Source organism: Phaenicophaeus curvirostris, chromosome 19 (assembly GCF_032191515.1).
Source record: "Phaenicophaeus curvirostris isolate KB17595 chromosome 19, BPBGC_Pcur_1.0, whole genome shotgun sequence".
NCBI lineage: Eukaryota > Metazoa > Chordata > Aves > Cuculiformes > Cuculidae > Phaenicophaeus > Phaenicophaeus curvirostris.
In genome coordinates, this window is record NC_091410.1 from 13,430,913 (window position 1) to 13,449,596 (window position 18,684).

At 42.9% G+C, this 18,684-nt stretch overlaps 1 protein-coding gene across 1 annotated transcript in view; it reads left to right on the plus strand.

The window, feature by feature from the left end:
• Nucleotides 1–10,550: 10,550 nt before the first annotated feature.
• The window catches only part of CA10 (carbonic anhydrase 10), a 143,095-nt gene continuing 134,961 nt past the window's right edge, over nt 10,551–18,684 (plus strand). Inside the window, exon 1 of the mRNA XM_069872692.1 lies at nt 10,551–10,912. Within this exon, the coding sequence (XP_069728793.1) occupies nt 10,852–10,912 (61 nt within the window). The 5' untranslated portion in view covers nt 10,551–10,851. The remainder of the gene's footprint in view (nt 10,913–18,684) is intronic.

Sequence of the window (18,684 nt, forward strand, 5' to 3'; positions counted from 1 at the left end):
TTCTAAAACAGATGTTTTCAGTATAATATGAAAGCAACACAGCATACATTGTCTACGGTATTTCATATAGTGGTACTGCTGTATAAATACACATTATGAAGCTGCTTTCTTCACAGTGGCAAGCGGTGCTTCAGGAAGAGAGAAAGAAATCCACACAGTGGCAAGATGATGACACCAAGGAATTCCTAATGACCATACAGTTAACAGAAGAAACAGATGAGAAAAATTGGGAAATAAATGCTAAGAAAGGTTCACTGCAGTACTAACAGATTGAATGAAATGTAGTGGAAAATGCCAGAAATTGGGAAATAAATACTGAACTTCTCAGCTGCTCAGATAGATATGACTAATATTTACAAACTGGGAATGTATGTAATTCAAGTTAGCCAGCAGAAGATAAGAACCTAGAAAAGATGAGGCTTTTAGTACCCTCTTTACCAGTGAGCCAGACCCTCTGATCCCTGAGGTCTTCTGATGTGACCTGCTATCTCACAGACTGCTTTGACTTAGCATCTTACTTCATTTTACATTTTTCTGGCGACACTTTCCATTTTGTAGTGACGAGGCAAAGTATGCAAAGGTGATATTCAAGAAACAGAGTTTACCGTGCTCTATGAATACAGAAATTTTAATAAACTCATTTATAAATTATAGCCTGCAATCCTGCTGTACAACGCACAAAGGAATCTAATTAAGCATAGTGAGTCTAACAGCTCTTCCACTGTCACTCAACAGAGCTACACTGTATGATGAAAATAGTATGTGTGCTATTTGCTCTATACATAAATCAATTGACATTTTGGATGGTCCCCACCATGATCCGAGTACAGACTGCACTTGAAATAAAGTAAAACACACACTAAATGGAATTAAATCTAATTGAATAATGTAATACTAGCCTCAGTCCATTTCTTCCCAATCAAAGATGTAATAGGTTTTATAATACTAATTATTAATGACTTGCAATTTGTAGAACAGATTTATAACAGTAGAGTTAGGCTACCTACCAGCCTGTCATTACCAAATTGTCTTTTAATTTACTGGGATTAGAGATTTTAATATGCGATGAAGCTTCTTTCCAAACATCTAATACACTTAATAAATGTTGGCAATACATTGCTCCTGTATTCTGCACCTGCAGGTCTACTGAGAAAGGATTATTTTGATTCTATTCAGTAGCAGGCCGCTTGACAGTATAAACATCTCTAAACCATCAGCCCAACGCCACCATGACTATTAAACCATGTCCCGAAGCGCCACGGCTACACAGTTTTTTAACTCCTCCAGGGATGGAGACTCCACCACTGGGCAGCCTCTACCAGGGCTTCACGACTCTTTCAGTAAAGAACTTTTTTCCTAATACCCAATCTAAACCTCCCCTGACACAACTTGAGGCCATTTCTCCACTGTGTAGCAGGGGTGGGCTGCAACAGAAGATTGCAGTCCTCAAGCATTTAAACCTCAGAGACGTCCAGCTCCCCAAAAGGGCCTGACTGCAATCAGGAATGTCACTGTTCAAAGCAGTTTTCCCTGGTGGCAGACACAAAGTCAGGCTCCAAGAGGTCAAAAACTGTCCTGAGGTACCTGATGTTTTTAACTGTGACATATGTGCTTTTTTCAGCAGAATGCTCTATTGCATGCTGAGCTGAACAAAGATGCTTACAACTGAATGCTTCATTTTAATCATATGCCTAAATACTTAGCTGAATGATGACTTCTACTGAGGCACAAGTTTGTCCTTACATCTCCAATACTTAGCTTAGCTTACTTATTACCACTTTGATTATTTTAATGACGAGGGGAAAACTTCATTTTATTGCTAATAAAGTGCATGCATGGTTTTTCCATTTTCCAAGTATTTCTTTTTTTCTGTGCAAAGCAGAACTGAAATTCTACTCTGTATTTGCAACTTACTTGTATTAAATGGTTTTTTGTTTTAGTGATGTCAAGCACAAGGACAGAAAGCAAACTGTGAGACACAGGATAACTTGTTCATGAAGGAGTTAAAGTATTCATCAACAGCAGCACTTTGAAAACACAGGGAATTCTGATCCATCACTTAGCTGTAGGCTTATGTGACATTTACAACAAGCGTGTATATTTTGAGATAGTTGACAATGACATCTTTATGTTTTTGTTATCAAAGCTTCCATCTTACAATCCCCTTTGGTCCTGAGTATTGTTAAAAATGTGCCAGGGTTATGGCTGTTCATACCTTTCCTCTTCTAAGTGGTACAATGATCAGAGAAGAGCAAAGTTTTATGATCCCTTCAAGGTATTTGAAAATGACACTAAATGACGTTTATAAAGATTTCTAAAAGTCAGAAGAGCCTTATTTTCTTTCTGAGGGCTTGTTCTCATCCTTTTGAATTGTGCTGGATGCCAATTCCTCCATTCTCTTTCTAGAACAATACAAAGCAGAAGTTTCACAGGTCCTATAAATCTGCTGATTGCACCTGCGGATCAGCCATCGCAGCTTTTTTTTTTTTTTTTGAGTAACTGTTTCTTAGGACTTACATGTTATTTATCTTCAGAGCTCACTGCAAGCATTAACTGTCACATTTTTGCATCCCCATGAGGAGTATCCCCATTTTACAGAGGAAAACTGAGGGAGATGAAACCAATTTAGAATGAGGCATCAGTACGAGCAATTCTTCCTGGAACTTGGAAGGTTTAGATGTAGGAGCGGGGAGAGGGTTGTTTTCTCCTGAACTGTTGCAAATGAACACAGAAGTTCAGTTCATGCTGCAGCTGAGGAAGGGCCATTCAGGCTGCGGCTATTGCCGCCTGCGGACTATAAAGTGTGGTTGTGCTGTATAAGGCATCGCGCCTCTGGAAGCCTCCTTCAAAAAACCCTGAGTGCCTGGTCTGTTCTAAGCACATGAGTAATTCCATTTGCTGAATTACTTTTGTGATGAAAGTTACCCAGCTGGCGAAAGGCTGAATGGAGGCTTAATTCCAAAGGAAATGTGTTAAAAATCAAAGGGTGAAATTCCTATTCACTTCAACAGGAACAAGTTCGGGCCCATAATTGATTCTTTATGGACATTTGCAACATGTGAGGAGTTGCAGGGAACAACATCAAATGCTAAGATAAGCACATAAATCTCTGGTTTCAGAAATCTCACACTAATTGATTTTGCCTAAAAAAACATCAGAAGTGAGGTATCTGCTTGCAGAATAAAGATCCGTTTAAAGAAAACCTTGATTACAAAATATAAAAAATCTATAGAGAGACAAGAATAATACTACTTTCTGAGTGTGCCTCCTCTTCCTTCTTAATTGTAATTCATAACTGCAGAAAAATACAGCAATGTATTTCCCTGAAAAAGCAAAATGGTTCATGCATTGATACAGAAAAATAGTGAATAGAAACAGGCAACCATTTTAACAGTACTGGGCCTCCTTGTCTATGTGTACACAAACCTAAATAAAATCATAAAACCACAGACTATCCAAAGTTGGAAGAGACCCACAAGGACCATTGAGTCCAACTCCTACCCCTGCACATGACACCCCAACATTCACACCGCCTGTCTGAGGGCGTTGGCCAAGTACTTCTGGAATATTGTCAGGCTTGGTGCTGTGACTGCTTCCCTGGGCAGCTGTGCCAGTGCTCCACCACCCTCTGGGGGAAGAACCTTTTCCTTATGTCCAACCTAACCCTCTCCATCACGTACACAGAAGGCAGTGAACGTGCCTTTCTTCCTAGCCATCTATCCTTTATGTTAAAGCACAGAGCTCAGGTAAGAACACCTTCTAATGAGTTCCTGCACTTGTCACTGGGCAGTCATACACGAACTCGCAAAGGTTTAGAGTTTACCTCTTTCCTACTGAATGCCCTGGTGGTCAAACCTAGCACAATGAGAAAAGTGTTCTGCAACCTGATACCTATTACATCCTAGCAGGAACAAGAGTTCCCAACTCAATCCACTCTTAAGAGCAGCATAGCCTGAAAATTTACAGCGTAGCTGCCTTGGCTCACACTTTCATAATATTAATCTGAGAGTGCAATCACCGTTACTCCATGTGGCATAAGGAATTATATTAAACAGGCACCAGGTGACAAGTAGCTGTCAAAATCTGTAATGAGGAACCAGTAAGATCCATATCAGAATAATTTTCAAGAAGTGTGTTCTTTTCTTTTAAGATTAAGATGACAAAGAATCCTCGATATCAAAAAATATGTATTGCTTTTGATCTCTTAATTAATTCAAACTTGCAAGAAAGAAGGATGGAGGCAGAAAACCAGAAAACTGGAAGTTTTCTTTCCTGCTTTGTAGCTACTGCAGGTGGCTTTAGAAATAGTCAGAAACATAGAGTGACATGCTGAGGTACGTGACAGCAACTTTGTCTCCCTTTTACCATGTGAAGTTGCCTTGGATGCGGCAGGAATGGTCTTGCATGAATCCAGGGGCAAGGTCTAATTGCAAGCAGTGTGCTAAACCCACCCAATGCTAGACCAAGTGTGTAAATAAATCTGTTTTCCCACTCTACGTGCCTACTCAGAAAACCCTAATTCTGTGGGTGCGAAGCTGCCAAGACTCTCAAAGAACCTATCGAGGTTTATTGAGGAACTGCAAGATAGCATGACGTTTTAAACACTTTTCTGACTAAGTTCTCACTCCCAGAAAAGCTAACTCACTGCAGTTTACATATGTCTTTTTGAATTAGAAGAATGTTATTTCACAAATACTTGATGTCTTAACAGTGCTTGCTGGAGTTCAGACATGAAAAATGGATTTGGACTGAAAATAATGTCTTTATGATAATGAACAGACTGACTCACAGCAAAACCACATTGATTGACTTAAAAGTTAACTGCCAGTCATTTCCTTATTCCTTTGTTGGGGGTGTTTTTAACTTAAAATAAATTGCATCATTATCTCTACCAGTAAAATGTAAAATCCGCCTCAGTTTTGATAAAGCCCATCAATACAAGAAAAGAATTACCTTAATGTCCATTGCACTGATGGATTCTTAGAGGCTGTGTTTTTACAATGACACGTTAAATTTTTTATCAGTTTCCTTAGTGAGGTCAGCACTATTTACGAGCACTGAAGATATTCTCAGAAAACACAAGAAAGCATGGCAGTAACAATATATGAACAGGAGCACTAGAAATCAAATGGCAATATTATTGCACAGTATTTATAGCTACATTCTCAGCAGCTCACCTGTTGCTAGTGGCTTTCCAAGATTGATTTCCCTAACCTCTGAACCAAGAAGGTACTTAAGCATCTTCGTAATTTGAGTGGGGCTACCTAAAAGCTGAAAATGAGACCCATGACTACAAGTTACTTTCTAACTGTAAACTATTAACCTGTAGTTCCTTGCTGAATTATAGCCTATTTTATAAATGCAAGTTAATGTGATACAGACAGCTTGTCAAGACCACATCATCGATGTTAGCACAATCAAGACTATAAATTTTTTCCTACTCCCATACTTATTCCCTAGGACTAGAATTCTTCATACAGGAAATAAATACCAAAGATTTGAGCTGACATTTTTTACTTCTTATTTTAAAAGAAATACATATGTAGTTCTTTATCATAGCTTAAAATGTTTGCGTGGAATTCACAGAATCTTTCGGTAGTTTTTTACTATATATTATTACATTGTCCTGGTTTGTTTGAAGTTACCTGGAACTTGAGTGGAAAGACATTCAAATGTGCAGTCCAAACACAAAAGTCCTTTTTTTCTTGTACAAATAATTCTGTTAGTTGGAATAAAGAAATAACTATTGTATGTTCTACCTGGAATATGTGTGAATATAGAATAAACTCGAGACAAGGAGGGACAGTCTCATATTACTGTGATTTACAACAGCAAGTTTCAGTGCTATGACTATGATAATTTATTCCAAGCAACCTCTTTTATTTCAATAGTGGTTACAGTCCAGTTCTGTTAAACAGATTGGTTACGTTCTCTGAGCTCGACGCCAATAGACTGGTGGTGTTGGATGATCTTCAAACCCCCATGTGGATTTGGAGATCCTCAAGCTTTCTTCCACCTGAGTGAACTGCAGCATTGGCCCTTCTTTTGATTTTGATTTAGCATTGATTTTGGTTCATGCTTACATCCTGGGCTGCTCCCAGTGGCAATTCAGAAGCTGACTCAAAAGTTCTTCCATCATTCCTGCCATGGGGCCAGAAGCCCCTGGGACAGGGGAAAACAAGTAAGAGCGGGAACTGTTCCAGCTCTGCCAGCTTAATTGCTGGAATCACGCCAGAAGCTTCAGACACTTCAATATTGGGGCTGTGTTGATCTGACTGAGTGTGACAGAGATGAGCTAGGGAGAGCACAGGCAAGCTGCCGTACCCAATCGGGGGAACCTTCAGCAGTGCAGTAGTGATGAATGGCACCACTTCCATCTCTCCCATCGACACAGGGTAAGCCAGAGCTCAACCCAGTTTGCTCAGAAGCTGCCCAGTTCAAAACAATTTCTGCAACTGATCTTTTCTGATCCAGGCTAATTGTGAGTCAAAATGCTGGCTCCTCTGAGAAAGTCCGAACCTTAATTCTGCTTTACCGAATTGGAATGTGTTGTGTTGGTATAACAAACTTAAAAGCATGTGGATTTTTTAAGTGCTTTTTGAACTCTGTTTGCATATCAAAACTAAAAAGTCTCTCTCTGTAAATCTGGCCTGAAGAAACGAAGTGCCCAGCTTGTAATTAATACGTTCGGTGCTCTTAAGCCCTGACAGAAATCCCAGCCACAGCTTCAAGATAGTAGAATCCTCACGATTATTAAAATACACAAACATGCATCTAAACCCACTCTGCAGTCATTTTCACCTCTAGGCACATGAGTAGTCCAATGACTTCAGTACAGCTTAAAGGCTGGCAAGATTAAGAAGTTTAGCTAAATATATAAATATGAATGGAACTCAAATAAATGCAGCAAATATCAACCCCCTTCATTTTAGTGACTTACAGAAGGAGCTTTGAATGGAAACATAAAAAAAATTTAAAAAAAAATGATGTTGCAGAAAGCATTTTCATCTGGTTTGAACTTAAAGCTACACCAAGGTACGCAGGAGCCTTGCGTTCCCCCAATACACTTTGGTATATTAAACTGTCTACTTTGGGATCAAATATAATGTGCCAAATTCTACAGTGAAAGCCTGATCCAAAACTCATCGAAGTCCACAGAAATATCCCAATCGATTTTGGTGGGCTTTGGAATAGGTCCATATCAACATCCATTCAACTTTATTGACCGACGCGTCCCTGTGGAGCTGCAGCAGCCAATACGTCCATACGATTTCAAAACCAAGCTTTAAGGCTGCTCCCAGTCAAATAACATTACAGCAAGTAAATGACAGCAGAATGAACTCATTATTATTTATCTCAATTTTAAAAAATACACGTTTTCTGAGCTCACTACTATATTTTCCGAGTGAAGAAAACTCAGTTTGCCATTGATCCCTCACAGAATTTTTAGTCTGAGTCACAAACTACTTATGTGCCACAGGCCACTGAAATAAGCAGAAGGTTTGCATGAGGGTGGTAAGCATACCACACTAAAAATATACACGTAATTTAATATATTTAGAAGGCTTGGCTATCTACGAGGAGCCAACATCAACTACCTAATTTTTTCCTGCCATTAAACTCAAATTGAAGTTCCACTGATATCAACAGGAATTCAACATGAGCTTGCTGCTTAGGATTTGGCATCTTCTCTTGCCACCAAACCAATTCTTTGCTGACTTAATGGACAGCACACCGTTTTACCACACATCCTCTCACTTGCTTGACACATTAATTTTCCCACATGTAATGCCACACTTTCAAGGAGAGTAGTTTAGGGACAAGGATGTCTGTGTAAATATGAGCACAAAAGATACGGGTCTTCCTGTCGGATGAATATGCTCTGGATTGGGTTGTTATTGTAAGAAATATGTTGGGAGAGCCCGAAAGAGAATCTCCAGTCAAATTTATGGAGAATGTTCATCTATTTGAGTAAAGGGAGTTTAGTAAACATCAATGGAAACATTTACTGAGCATTTCCTGAAGTGTGCTTAAATATATCTAGATGGCAGGAAGAGGATGCTGCCCATGCCTTTTGCAATACCAGACTAGGAGACATTAACCTGGATATAAACAAAAAGACACAAAGAATAGAATTGCATACACTATTCTGCGTGACTCTGAAAACACGGAATACTCAAAAAACAAGGTTTCCGGTTCAGTAATTGTTTCTTTTGCTGATTTGAGCCTTCATTTGATAACATGATCTTAAAGGGATGATTCAGAAGGACTCCTTGCAGTCTTTACTCCACTAACTTTTCAAGAACCATATGCAAATCCTGTCTCAACCTCTTTCAAAATCTATACTAGTTTGGTGCTTCTGGACAACTCATTTGGTGCCCAAAGGTACATCTATATGGTGGCATACCTGATAATTACCTGCTCATCCACAGGCTGCCTCAGTGTATTTCATTTTGCCCAAGAGGGATAGTTCTCAATTGCCTAAACTTACATATTCAAATGATACTCAGCATTCTGCAATCCTATCAAGGAAAGAAATCCTTCTTGCTACACATTCCCACTGCTAAATGAAAATCCATCCAAAAATACGGAAATTAGTTAAGTACTTTGTCCCTAAAGCAGTCAATGACTGCCCTTTTCATCTAGCCTTGTTGTTCTCACTCAGCAGATGATGGCAATTAGTTTGTTAAAATCCTCAGTCTCTTCATAATCCATGAGAAGAGATGAAGTAAACATCAGCAGAGTGTGCTGCAGCACAAAGAGCACTTGTACTACCCTGAGAACTGGCAAAATGAATACGAGGATCACATTGACTACTGAGTGCCTGCAGTCCAATTTTTCCTTTCAAACAGTGATGCTTTTGTCCCATCCAGCTGCTTTGAAGCACTCAAGAAAACTGATCTACTGCTATTAAATATCATCAGGATAACTCGAAACCTGTGACTCCTACACGTTTCCCATTAAAATAACGGCGTAGCCTGTGGTTTCTTTTCCTAAAGAGCCTTTCCTTCCCCATTCAGGGATCCGGGCATCCTCATTTTGCTAGAATCCAGACAAAGGTGCATTTTACAGGTATGTCCTGGGCTGGAGAACTGCTATAAACCAAGCTATGTTCAATCTCTTATGCATGCGTGTCCTGCTGGAATATTTGTATATGACCTCCGCACCTCCGCGTACCTGCCAAGCGCCGGGGAATCAGTTTGAAACCCCAAGCCTCTCTCTCTCCCTCCCCTTCCCTCTGCCTTAGTGATCAATGAAGGCATCCGCAGTCCGAACAGTTGCAGCATCACCTTTTCTCACCTGCCCTGAGCCGGGATTTTCGTTCGCAAGCCCAAAGCCCCCTTCCCTCTCCCTTTTTTTTCATGTCAGACCGAGCTAAGGCGCGGGGCAGCCCCCAGCGCGAAGGGAACCCCGACCTCTCCCCGCGGCAGGCGCATCTTTTTGGGGAGGGGATAAAAAGTGTGAAATTGAACCCGAAAGCGAGCAGCAGCCTCTGGAATGCGCCTGAGCAGGCGGCCCCCGCGGGGAGGGAGGGTCCGGGCTCCCCCCGGGTCCCAGCGGCCGAGCCGCAGAGCCCCCTGCGCCGCCCGCGCAGGCACCGCCTCCGCGCGGCCCCGTGCGCGCACCCGCCGAGCGCAGCGCGGCAGCGGCTCGGCCCGCGGACATGGAGACGTAGCCGGGGCTCGGGGAGCAGGGGGGGATCCCGCGGGCGATGGTGTCTCCCTGCAGCTGAGGGGGCGGCCGGGGGGCTGCAGAGAGCGGAGCGCGACCTCGCTTTGCGTTTGGGGCTGCGGGCAGGAGGGGCTGAGCCCATGAGCTGGAAAAAATAAAAAGCAGGAGGATTTGGGGGTAAGTAAGAGATTGCCCCAAGCTGACACTGCTTTTTTTAAGGGGGGGCTGGTTTTTTTCTTTTTTTTTCGGGGCGGGGGGGGGGGGGGGCGGGAGGAGGATTTGTGCCGAAGCGATGCGCCTCAGGGATGCGGGAGCTGCGCGCTGCAGCGCAGGTACCTCGCTCACTCGGCTCCATCCTCCCCCTGCCCTTCGCACCACCCAAACCGCGACAAGTTTGCGTGTGTTCTCCTCTTCCCTTCTTGTTTAGTTAAGTTTTTTTTTTTAAATATGGGCATTCCCAGCCCCGCCGCGGTGCAGCCCCGGGGTGGCGGGGGGAGCAGCACCCATGGGATCCAGCCCCGGGGGGAGCAGCGCCCACGGGGTGCAGCCCCGAACTCCCGGGGTTCCCCCGATGGAGCCGCGGGGCCCGGGGCCGTCCCGGCCGGGAAGGGGCTGTGCGGTGCGCGGGGCAAGAACGACCCCTGCAGTCGCCGGGTGGCAAGCGCCGGGGCTCGGCGGCGGCGCAGGACGGAGCCGGCTGCCCCGGGCTGCGGGAGCGGGCGGAGGATGCGCTGCGGCGGGGATTAATCTCTTTCTGCTCGTTTTGTAGCAGCCGGGGAGGATCATCCCCCCCCCCCCACCCCTCCCTCCGCCGCCTCCCTCCCCCGGCGATGCCGGCGCTGCCCCGCTGAGACCCGCGGAGTTGGAATAGAGACCCTCCGGATCGGATCCGAGCCCCTTCGCTGTCTATGTCGTGTTGGGAAACCTGGTGGATTTTTTTCGAGGAGGAAGAGCCCGGTGCTGGCAAGCGGCTTCGTGGTGTTTTTTTTGGAGGGCAAAGGAAGGGAAGGGATCTCGCTCGAGCCGTGCACAGAGAGAGGGAGCTCGGACATGTGTTGTCAGCACATCTGGGGAATACAGGCTGCAAGTCCGAAAGGAAATTCGCTGGGATCGTTCAAACTGCGATATTGATCTTTGTTTTTTTCCGCCGAGGGATGCACTTGGCATGAGAATCGGAGGATGGAAATTGTTTGGGAGGTGGTTTTTCTTCTGCAAGCGAATTTCATCGTCTGCATTTCAGGTACGCAGCTAGCACAGAAACGGGGACGGGGGGGGAGGAATATTGTACAGGGCTCCCAGGCTTCCCCCGAGCGAGGGGCACGAGGGGCTAAACCCTGGGCCAAACTGTGGGTGAAAAATACACTAACGATGTCTTGTGAGTGGGTCGTGATTGAAATCAACAGCCATCAATTCCCCCCCGACCCCCCTTAACCCAAATACCTGTGTCTAAATATACTTTGGTTGCAGTAAATAACCACTGTGTACTAATGAAGCAGATGCTGATAATTCCTAATGTACCTGCTTGTGTTAACTGCAACATTGCAGTAATCCCAGGATTTCTTAGCTCCTGAAGTTCTGAAACTCGGCTGATCTGCGGATCTTAGAAGGTTTGCAGCTCACTGGCAGAGTGGTTGTGTTCTGGTGCCACAGTTCAGGGTCTGCAAAGAGAGGAAAGACGCTAAAGAACGTGCCTCTGCTCTTAAAGGGAGCTTTACTGTGGCTGTGCTCTGAAAATGAATATAAAAAAAAATAATCCCATGCAAAGAACTCCCTGGTGGCTGGGAATCCAGCTTTACCCTTCTCATTTTAAGCTTGCAAAGATCTCTCTCCCCTCCAGCATGGAGAAGTCTGGTAATTTCAGTTGTCACCAGAGCTTGTCCAATTAATGAATAGGCACGGCCGGGTGTCTAGCGTAAGGGATTGGAACAATTTATTCTTGGGGAAAACACTCCCTTCTACTGCAAAAGCTCTGGCTGCCTTGTTAATTTGTCACCTCAGTCATGCTGGAATAATTATGTTGCAGGAGGCTGGAGTGGGGAGGTGGCCAGTTTTCTAGTTTGGGACACTTCAGGGAGCCCCATGGGGATCCAGGCTGCCTGCGTCTCCTGCTGCTCCACTTCTCTGCGGGCTGCTCCTGCCCTCCAGTCATTGCATAAGTCTGGAAATGGGAATGCATGAACACAGGCAAGACACTGCGGGGGGGAGGTAGAGGGACCTGGTGGGCATCTCCGCATCCAGCCCGGAGGTGCTTAGGGAGGGGGAGCTCCAAAGCTCCCTTGGGAGCACGCAGGGCTTGGCCTGGGCCAGCCCCCAGGCAGCCAGCAGCCCCTGCAGCATCTCCCCCACTGCGCCTGCTGCAGCATCTCCTGCCTGAGCCACCCTTGCAGCCCTCAGACTGCCAACGCACACCACTGGGGGTGGCAGCATCAACGTTCATTTCTATTATCTACACCAGCTCCCAAACTTGTTTATTCCCAAGTAAATGGTGTTGCTGCTGGCCCGTGGTGTGCCCCAGCCCTTCTTTTATCCCTACAGATTGGCTCCATCTGCTACCAGGCGACGCTGGCAGCACCCCGGGCTGACCTTCCACTTATGCCCATTGGTACCATCAGAAAAATTCACTCTCCCTCCCTAAAACAGCAGAACCTGCTGCCTCTTGTCATTTAAATCTCACACTTATCTATTTAGCTCAGCGTGATGTGCCACCTGTCCAGTTCCCTTCAAATTAGGCACTTCTTACAGTGCCACAGTGAGAATGGAAAAATGAAGCTCATCGCGTCCTTGGCCACTCTGACAGTAATATCCTGAGACAGAAAGAAGCTGTCCCAGTCTGTGCAAGTCCTTCTGTCACACATTCAGCTGCCAGTGTTTCCTAATCTCCCTCCTCCTTTCCTCATCTTCAGACGTGGGAATCCAGCCTTCTGAAACTGCTGGTGGGATCAGTCCTGCAGGGGCTCCCATCGCTCTCCATCTCCCTCTAGCACTAAGAACAGGCTGATACCCATCTCTGGTCTCTTTTTTCTTTTTTTTTTTTTTGTTCTTTTTCGGGAATGAAGTGGAAAAGGAAACGGTGGGATGCTTTTGCTGCCTGGTTAAAGCTGTGGTTTCAAATAATTCATTTTAACCACATAAAAGATGTGTGCATGCATTTTGCTTTTTTTTTTTCACCTTCCTAGGGATTTTTATTTTTTCAGGAATCCTTAGTATTTGTCGTCTTGGTAAAAAGGATTAAGATCTGTAGATATCTGACAGGCACTAATGCTATGAATCTTTCCTCTATGATCCTTTTACGCCACGCTCTGTAGCATATTATCTAGCCAGGATGTCTGGATAGCAGTGTAAGAGAAGGCATAATGAAGCCTGTTAAGGTTTGCCTCCACACTGGGTTCCAGAAAATGTATTTTTAGCACTTCAGCACTGGTCATTCATTCAACATGTTGCCTAAAAAACACACCAGTTGAGCTCACTGCTGCAAATTACAGGGATGAGTATTAAGGAATGGATTTGTAGTATTTTTTTGTTCTTTTTTTTTTTTTTTTCTTCTTTCTTATTACATCAGTTGTTTCAGCAGTGAAGACATGAGACTGGTCTTCTGTGCATGGATCTTTCCTGAACATTAGCAAGCACTTGATTCAGCGTCTACTTAAACCCTGATGGCCCTCCTACTAATTCCAGTGGTTATTGGGATTAGGGCTATTAAGGGCTGATGTTCAAAGTGATGATGTCAGTCATGGAATTAAGCAGACTATTAAGTTAGTTTATCGTTATGAGTAACCTTATTTATTAAACATAGGTTCAATGTTATGTCATGTTGTCTTTTGCTATGTATTTACATGACTTTGAAATATAAATTATGCTGTATGTAGCATTTATGGTATGCTTCTTAAATAATGAAGTTATACAGTTGCCTTTCCTGGTCTCTCTCATGTGCATTTTTTGTGAGATCTAGTATATGGAAATCAATTTAATCTATTAAAAAGAGGCATATATAGTTTCTAAATATTTTATACCTAACATTTTCTGTCAGTCAGTTACCTGTGTGCACGATGGATCGCTTAGAATGAGACTGAGATTTAGGAATTTATTTTTTTTTTAATTACTGGGCCTTGTGTTTGAGAACTGATTCATCTGTGAACTTTGTAAATGGAATATTTTTGTTTTCTTGGCATACTGAATTAAGGCTTTTGCTACTTGAAATTGCTTGTTTGAAAGTAGAATCTTGTTTCTTTGTGAGGATGCAAATGAGAAGTAATGACAGACTGAGGGACCACGAAAACAATTTCTATTCTTTAGAAATAAATGAAAGCCCTCACTTTCTGTCTAAGTCACGATGCATATTTATTCCTTTGAGTTGTTTCCGAGGAAAAATAGGCCTGATTCGTACGATGAGTTCTGAGGTTTTGTTTCTCATAATGATACTATAGCATAGAAGGAGCAGAGGGTAGTGGAACTGAACATGTCTTCTAGTCAGAATGCTGAAATAAGACCTGTCTGGTTATTGTTCCTTTGAAGGTGCAGACAGTCATGGCACAGGGATTAATACTGCTCGTATAGAAAAAGGGTAAGAGTTATTGGTATGATATCCAAAATTTCCTTCCTGGGTTAAGAATGCCTCCAAAGATTAATGACCATCGGTGGCTGGGATGCTCAGGTGGGGTGTTGTTGATCCTGTAATGGCTGCCACCCTTGCTTGCAGAGTCATTTGTATAAACCAGGAGCAGTCTTTCGTGATTCTGGTTATTAACAGTCAATTTCAAGAAAAAAATCAGGATGCTGTTTGCAAACCTTTGCAGTATATTTCATTTAAATAAGGAAATGCTACTGTCATGGGCATTGATTAAGAAGGTTTGTATGTACATTTTCTGTTAATCCATCAACAAAATGATTTATAGAACCTGCCTGTTCAACATTTTTGTGGCTTCCTACAAAGTGATCTATTAACTCTTAGTATTTTAGCTTGTGGGAACTAATGTGGATGAAATTAATGCACGTCTACAGCTCTTTCATTATTTGGAAGCATCTTCATCCTTTGCACTTTTCCTCAAGTCATGTAGGGGCAGATCTCTCTTATGATGTAACTTCTCTGGCCTCTTCGGTAGCACACAGAGGTCGTGAATGATGTATCATGAACAATTAGGATGATATATATAAAAAAAAAAAAAAAAAGTCAAAACCTTTACGTCAAGGCATTCCACTGTAGATTGAGCATCTGATGTACTGTCTCCTGATATTGAGGGCTAGGGCTGTATTTGGAGCACAGTTATACTTCATTTTCTATCTTTCTGCTTCTGCAGTCTCTGAGCTCTTATTATTTGGCATAACAGAGAGCTGTCCTACAGGAACTCTAAATTGTGCCAGGGCTTGAATTATCTGTTGAATGATGGTCTATAAGGTCTGATAACTCTTCTTCTGTTAGCATTGTACAACCTAAGGTAATTCAAGCTAAAGCAGTTGTGTAGAGGAGAAGAATATCAAGGCTGTAACGTCCATTAATAATGAACAGTGAACGGTTCATTGTTACGTTTGGACAAAAATGTTGAAACCTAGTTAATTATTCCCAAACAGTGTCACAGAAATAGCTTTTTCTGGCACTTTTAAGTAAGAAATGTAATATCCTAGGGAAGGGATTATTCATAACACAGATGTTATATATGTATATATACATATACACATTATATATGTATATATATTGATGAGAGAAAGTAGTCACTAGGCATTCAGGAAGGTAAAACATGCAGCCTGGTGCATCTGGCAACTAAGAACTTTTGGCATCCAGTCCATTATGGTGTTCTTTCCTGCTTTGACCGATCTCCACAGCTTCATGTGTGTGGGCAAACCTTTGTGCCTGCAGGGAGTTTGTTGATGTTACTAAAAATCCACTGGAGTCAATCCTCCTGCTCACACTCAAACACGGGATGGAGGCCATATGTTGGATCCAAAGACTCTCAGTTCCTTAGTGCATGAATGCTTTCTCACTTCAGAGATGTTGCTGCCTTTTTCAAAGGTGTGAAGATGTTTCTGCTTTAAAGTTCTATGGAAATAGCCTTGTAGTCTCCTATAAATGTCTGCTTTACTTTTTCCCCCCCCCCCACATCGTGTATTTTTCACCATTCTATTTTTATTGTCAGTTTTACAGCTAGAGCGTGACCAGATAGGCATTAAAGTGCAAAAACAACACACACATTTTTGGCTTATGTAAAAGTAGTAGAAGAGAATGTTTAGGAATAGTTTTGCACATATTATGCTGAGCTATTTTCCATCCAACAAACTGATGGAAAGAAACTGTTCTTTTCCAGATCTCGCTGAGGAAGATGCCCAGTTTTCAGAGGGCCTCTTCGTCTTGTTGTGTTGCCTTACTGTTAACACAACTGGACTAGGTACCAAGCCTCCAAGACAAACTCATTCAAAACAGGAATAAAACCCCAACTCAAATGACCATTCTCAAATTGAGGGCATTCTTGAAGATACCACTGAGGTTTTAAAGAAGTTTTGCCCTTGACGATCTTGAAAATGTTTTCAATCTTTAAGTTAAACCAGCTAGATTTTAAATTCAGCAAGGATTGAAATAGCTTTCCATTTTCATGATGAATATTCCTTGTGTGCTAATGAACAAGGAATTCCGCTCACTCCAAAAGGCAGCTTTGCTTACTTGTTGCTATTAGCCCAAATATTGCTTTCTTATTTGGTTGAAAGGTTGTGATTTAGCTGAAAAGGGAGCAGTTTTTTTGTCGTTACTGATTGTTTATGGTTTAACTTAACACTGCAAAGACTGAAGAGGATGATTGGCCCATCTGGGCTGTTAATGGAAGACTATATAAAACTCTTATCATTATCTCATTACCAGCTCAAGCTGCAGACAAAACTAGATGACAGTTAGTTATGGACAACACTGACATACTGTGATAAGTGTTACTTTGTTCCTATCTTGGTTTTACCTTAACTATATATCACGTTGGAAGGAACAGAAAATAGGAATGAAATTTAAAGTGACTTGTTTAGAGGCAGCACTGTATAGCGTCACTGTATTTCCTTTGTAATGCTATCAGAAAGTGGAAAAGGACCTGTCCGTATAGTAGAGAATATCAGTAAAAAAGAATCCATTGTGACAGATAAATTGAAACATTAATGGTAAATAGATAGGAAATAAATACCCAAAAAGGATAATAATCTAGCATTTAGGAGAACTTACAGCCCAACCTGTTTACAGTTGAATTCAGAGTAGTAAAATATTTTATTCCCAGTTTAACCATTGATGGGTAGAAAAACTGCCAAGGGTCTTTCAATAGAATTTCTTGAAGATAATGTGGCACATTATTATTGCCATAAGAATAAAGGACTGCAAAATTTTAGACCTATATTCTGTGCAGCGTAGTAGCCTTTCCGGTGATGTAGGCAAGTATTGGGTGCCTCATAGGCATGTAGGACCCCATAAGTGTAAATTTTTACTTGTCAATATGGGAAACATTTTCCTGCAATGCCTAGCAGTTGGCAGTTTGATAAGAAGACATAAGGAAACCTATATTTACACCCACCTTAAAAGAACTTGGAACCCCAAGGATGTTATAAATGGCTTCAGCGTTAACGAGATTTAGGCCTTACGAATTGCAAAAACCTAAAGCTTAACAATGAGAAGAGCTTCTGGTGGCAGGTGTCTCTGCTGTTGAGTGCCAGGTACAGCCTGTCCAGAATTACAGCCCTAAAATATTTGATTTTCTTTTATTCATCTTGAAAAATGAAGGTGATAGTTCCCACATACATAGCATACTGAAAGCAATGGTCACAGGTAAAGAAAAGAAATGCTTTCATCGTTTGATGTGTTTTTTCCATATGAAAATATTTCTGGTTTAGATTCATGGATCTGTTACACTTGTATTTCTGTAGTAATATTAATATTAAACCTAAATGCTTCATAGTTTCATCATTTCTAATAATATTGTCAGAAAAATACCACAGCAGCTGTAATTCTAAAATAACTAATTAGAATGTACTTTTTAGCATGATACTGAAATCTGCCGTGGATGCTCCATCCCTGAAGGCGTTCAAGGCCAGGCTGGATGGGGCTTGGAGCAACCTAATCCCAGGGAAGGTGTCCCTGCAGCGGGTTGGAACAGGACAGGCTCTAAGGTCCCTTCCAACCCAAACCATTCTGTATTGGTATAAAAAACTTAAAAGACTTTACCTCGGTTTCTCCATCTGTGAAAGCGCAGCCAACACCACATGCTCCCTGAAAACCGTTCCAAACTACCACTGAAATTCATCTTTGTTTCTCTTCCTTTTTGACTGAAACACTAAGGCAAAGCTCTTCTCATTTGGCCCTATTTAACACACCTGTGCAGATTGCTTTGGCTTTCAGGTGCCTGTAATTTTGTGAAATGCTTCCTTCTACGAGTGTGAGAAAAAAAGAAGAAGAATTTGATTTTGAGTTCTGGGAAAACGTAAAATATATTCTTTTAAAAAACATTGCCTGTGATGGAAGGAGTACCTGGTGCCTGCCCATCCAGTGCCACGGGCAGGGACCCCTCCCCTGGGTCAGGGGCTCCCAGCCCCATCCAGCCTGGCCTTGAACCCCTCCAGGGATGGGGCAGCCACCCCTGCTCTGGGCAGCCTGGGCCAGGGCCTCCCCACCCTCACTGCAAAACATTTCTCCCTAAGATCCAATCTAAGTCTAAGGTCACCCATCAGCAGTTTAAGTACAGCCCATTTCACCCTCGTTTCTGCTTTGCACACCAGGATTACTCCTACACCTTCTTTCTGGCCAGAGTATGGCCCTGAACCTCCTTGCTAAGGCAGTGAATCTCCTCACTGAGATGGGGGAGCACAACGACTACATGGTGCCCACAGGCTCTGCAGCCCCGTCCTTCACCCTCAGGGTCCGGCTGCTTTGCCTGTGTCAGCTCTGGTCCTGCACAGCCAAGAAGCCTCGGGTCAGGCTGTGGGGAGACCTGTGAGACGCCACGTCTGGTGCCCCCGCAGCTCTGAGCTGCCCTTAACCTCAGCCCCCTGCCTGCCCTC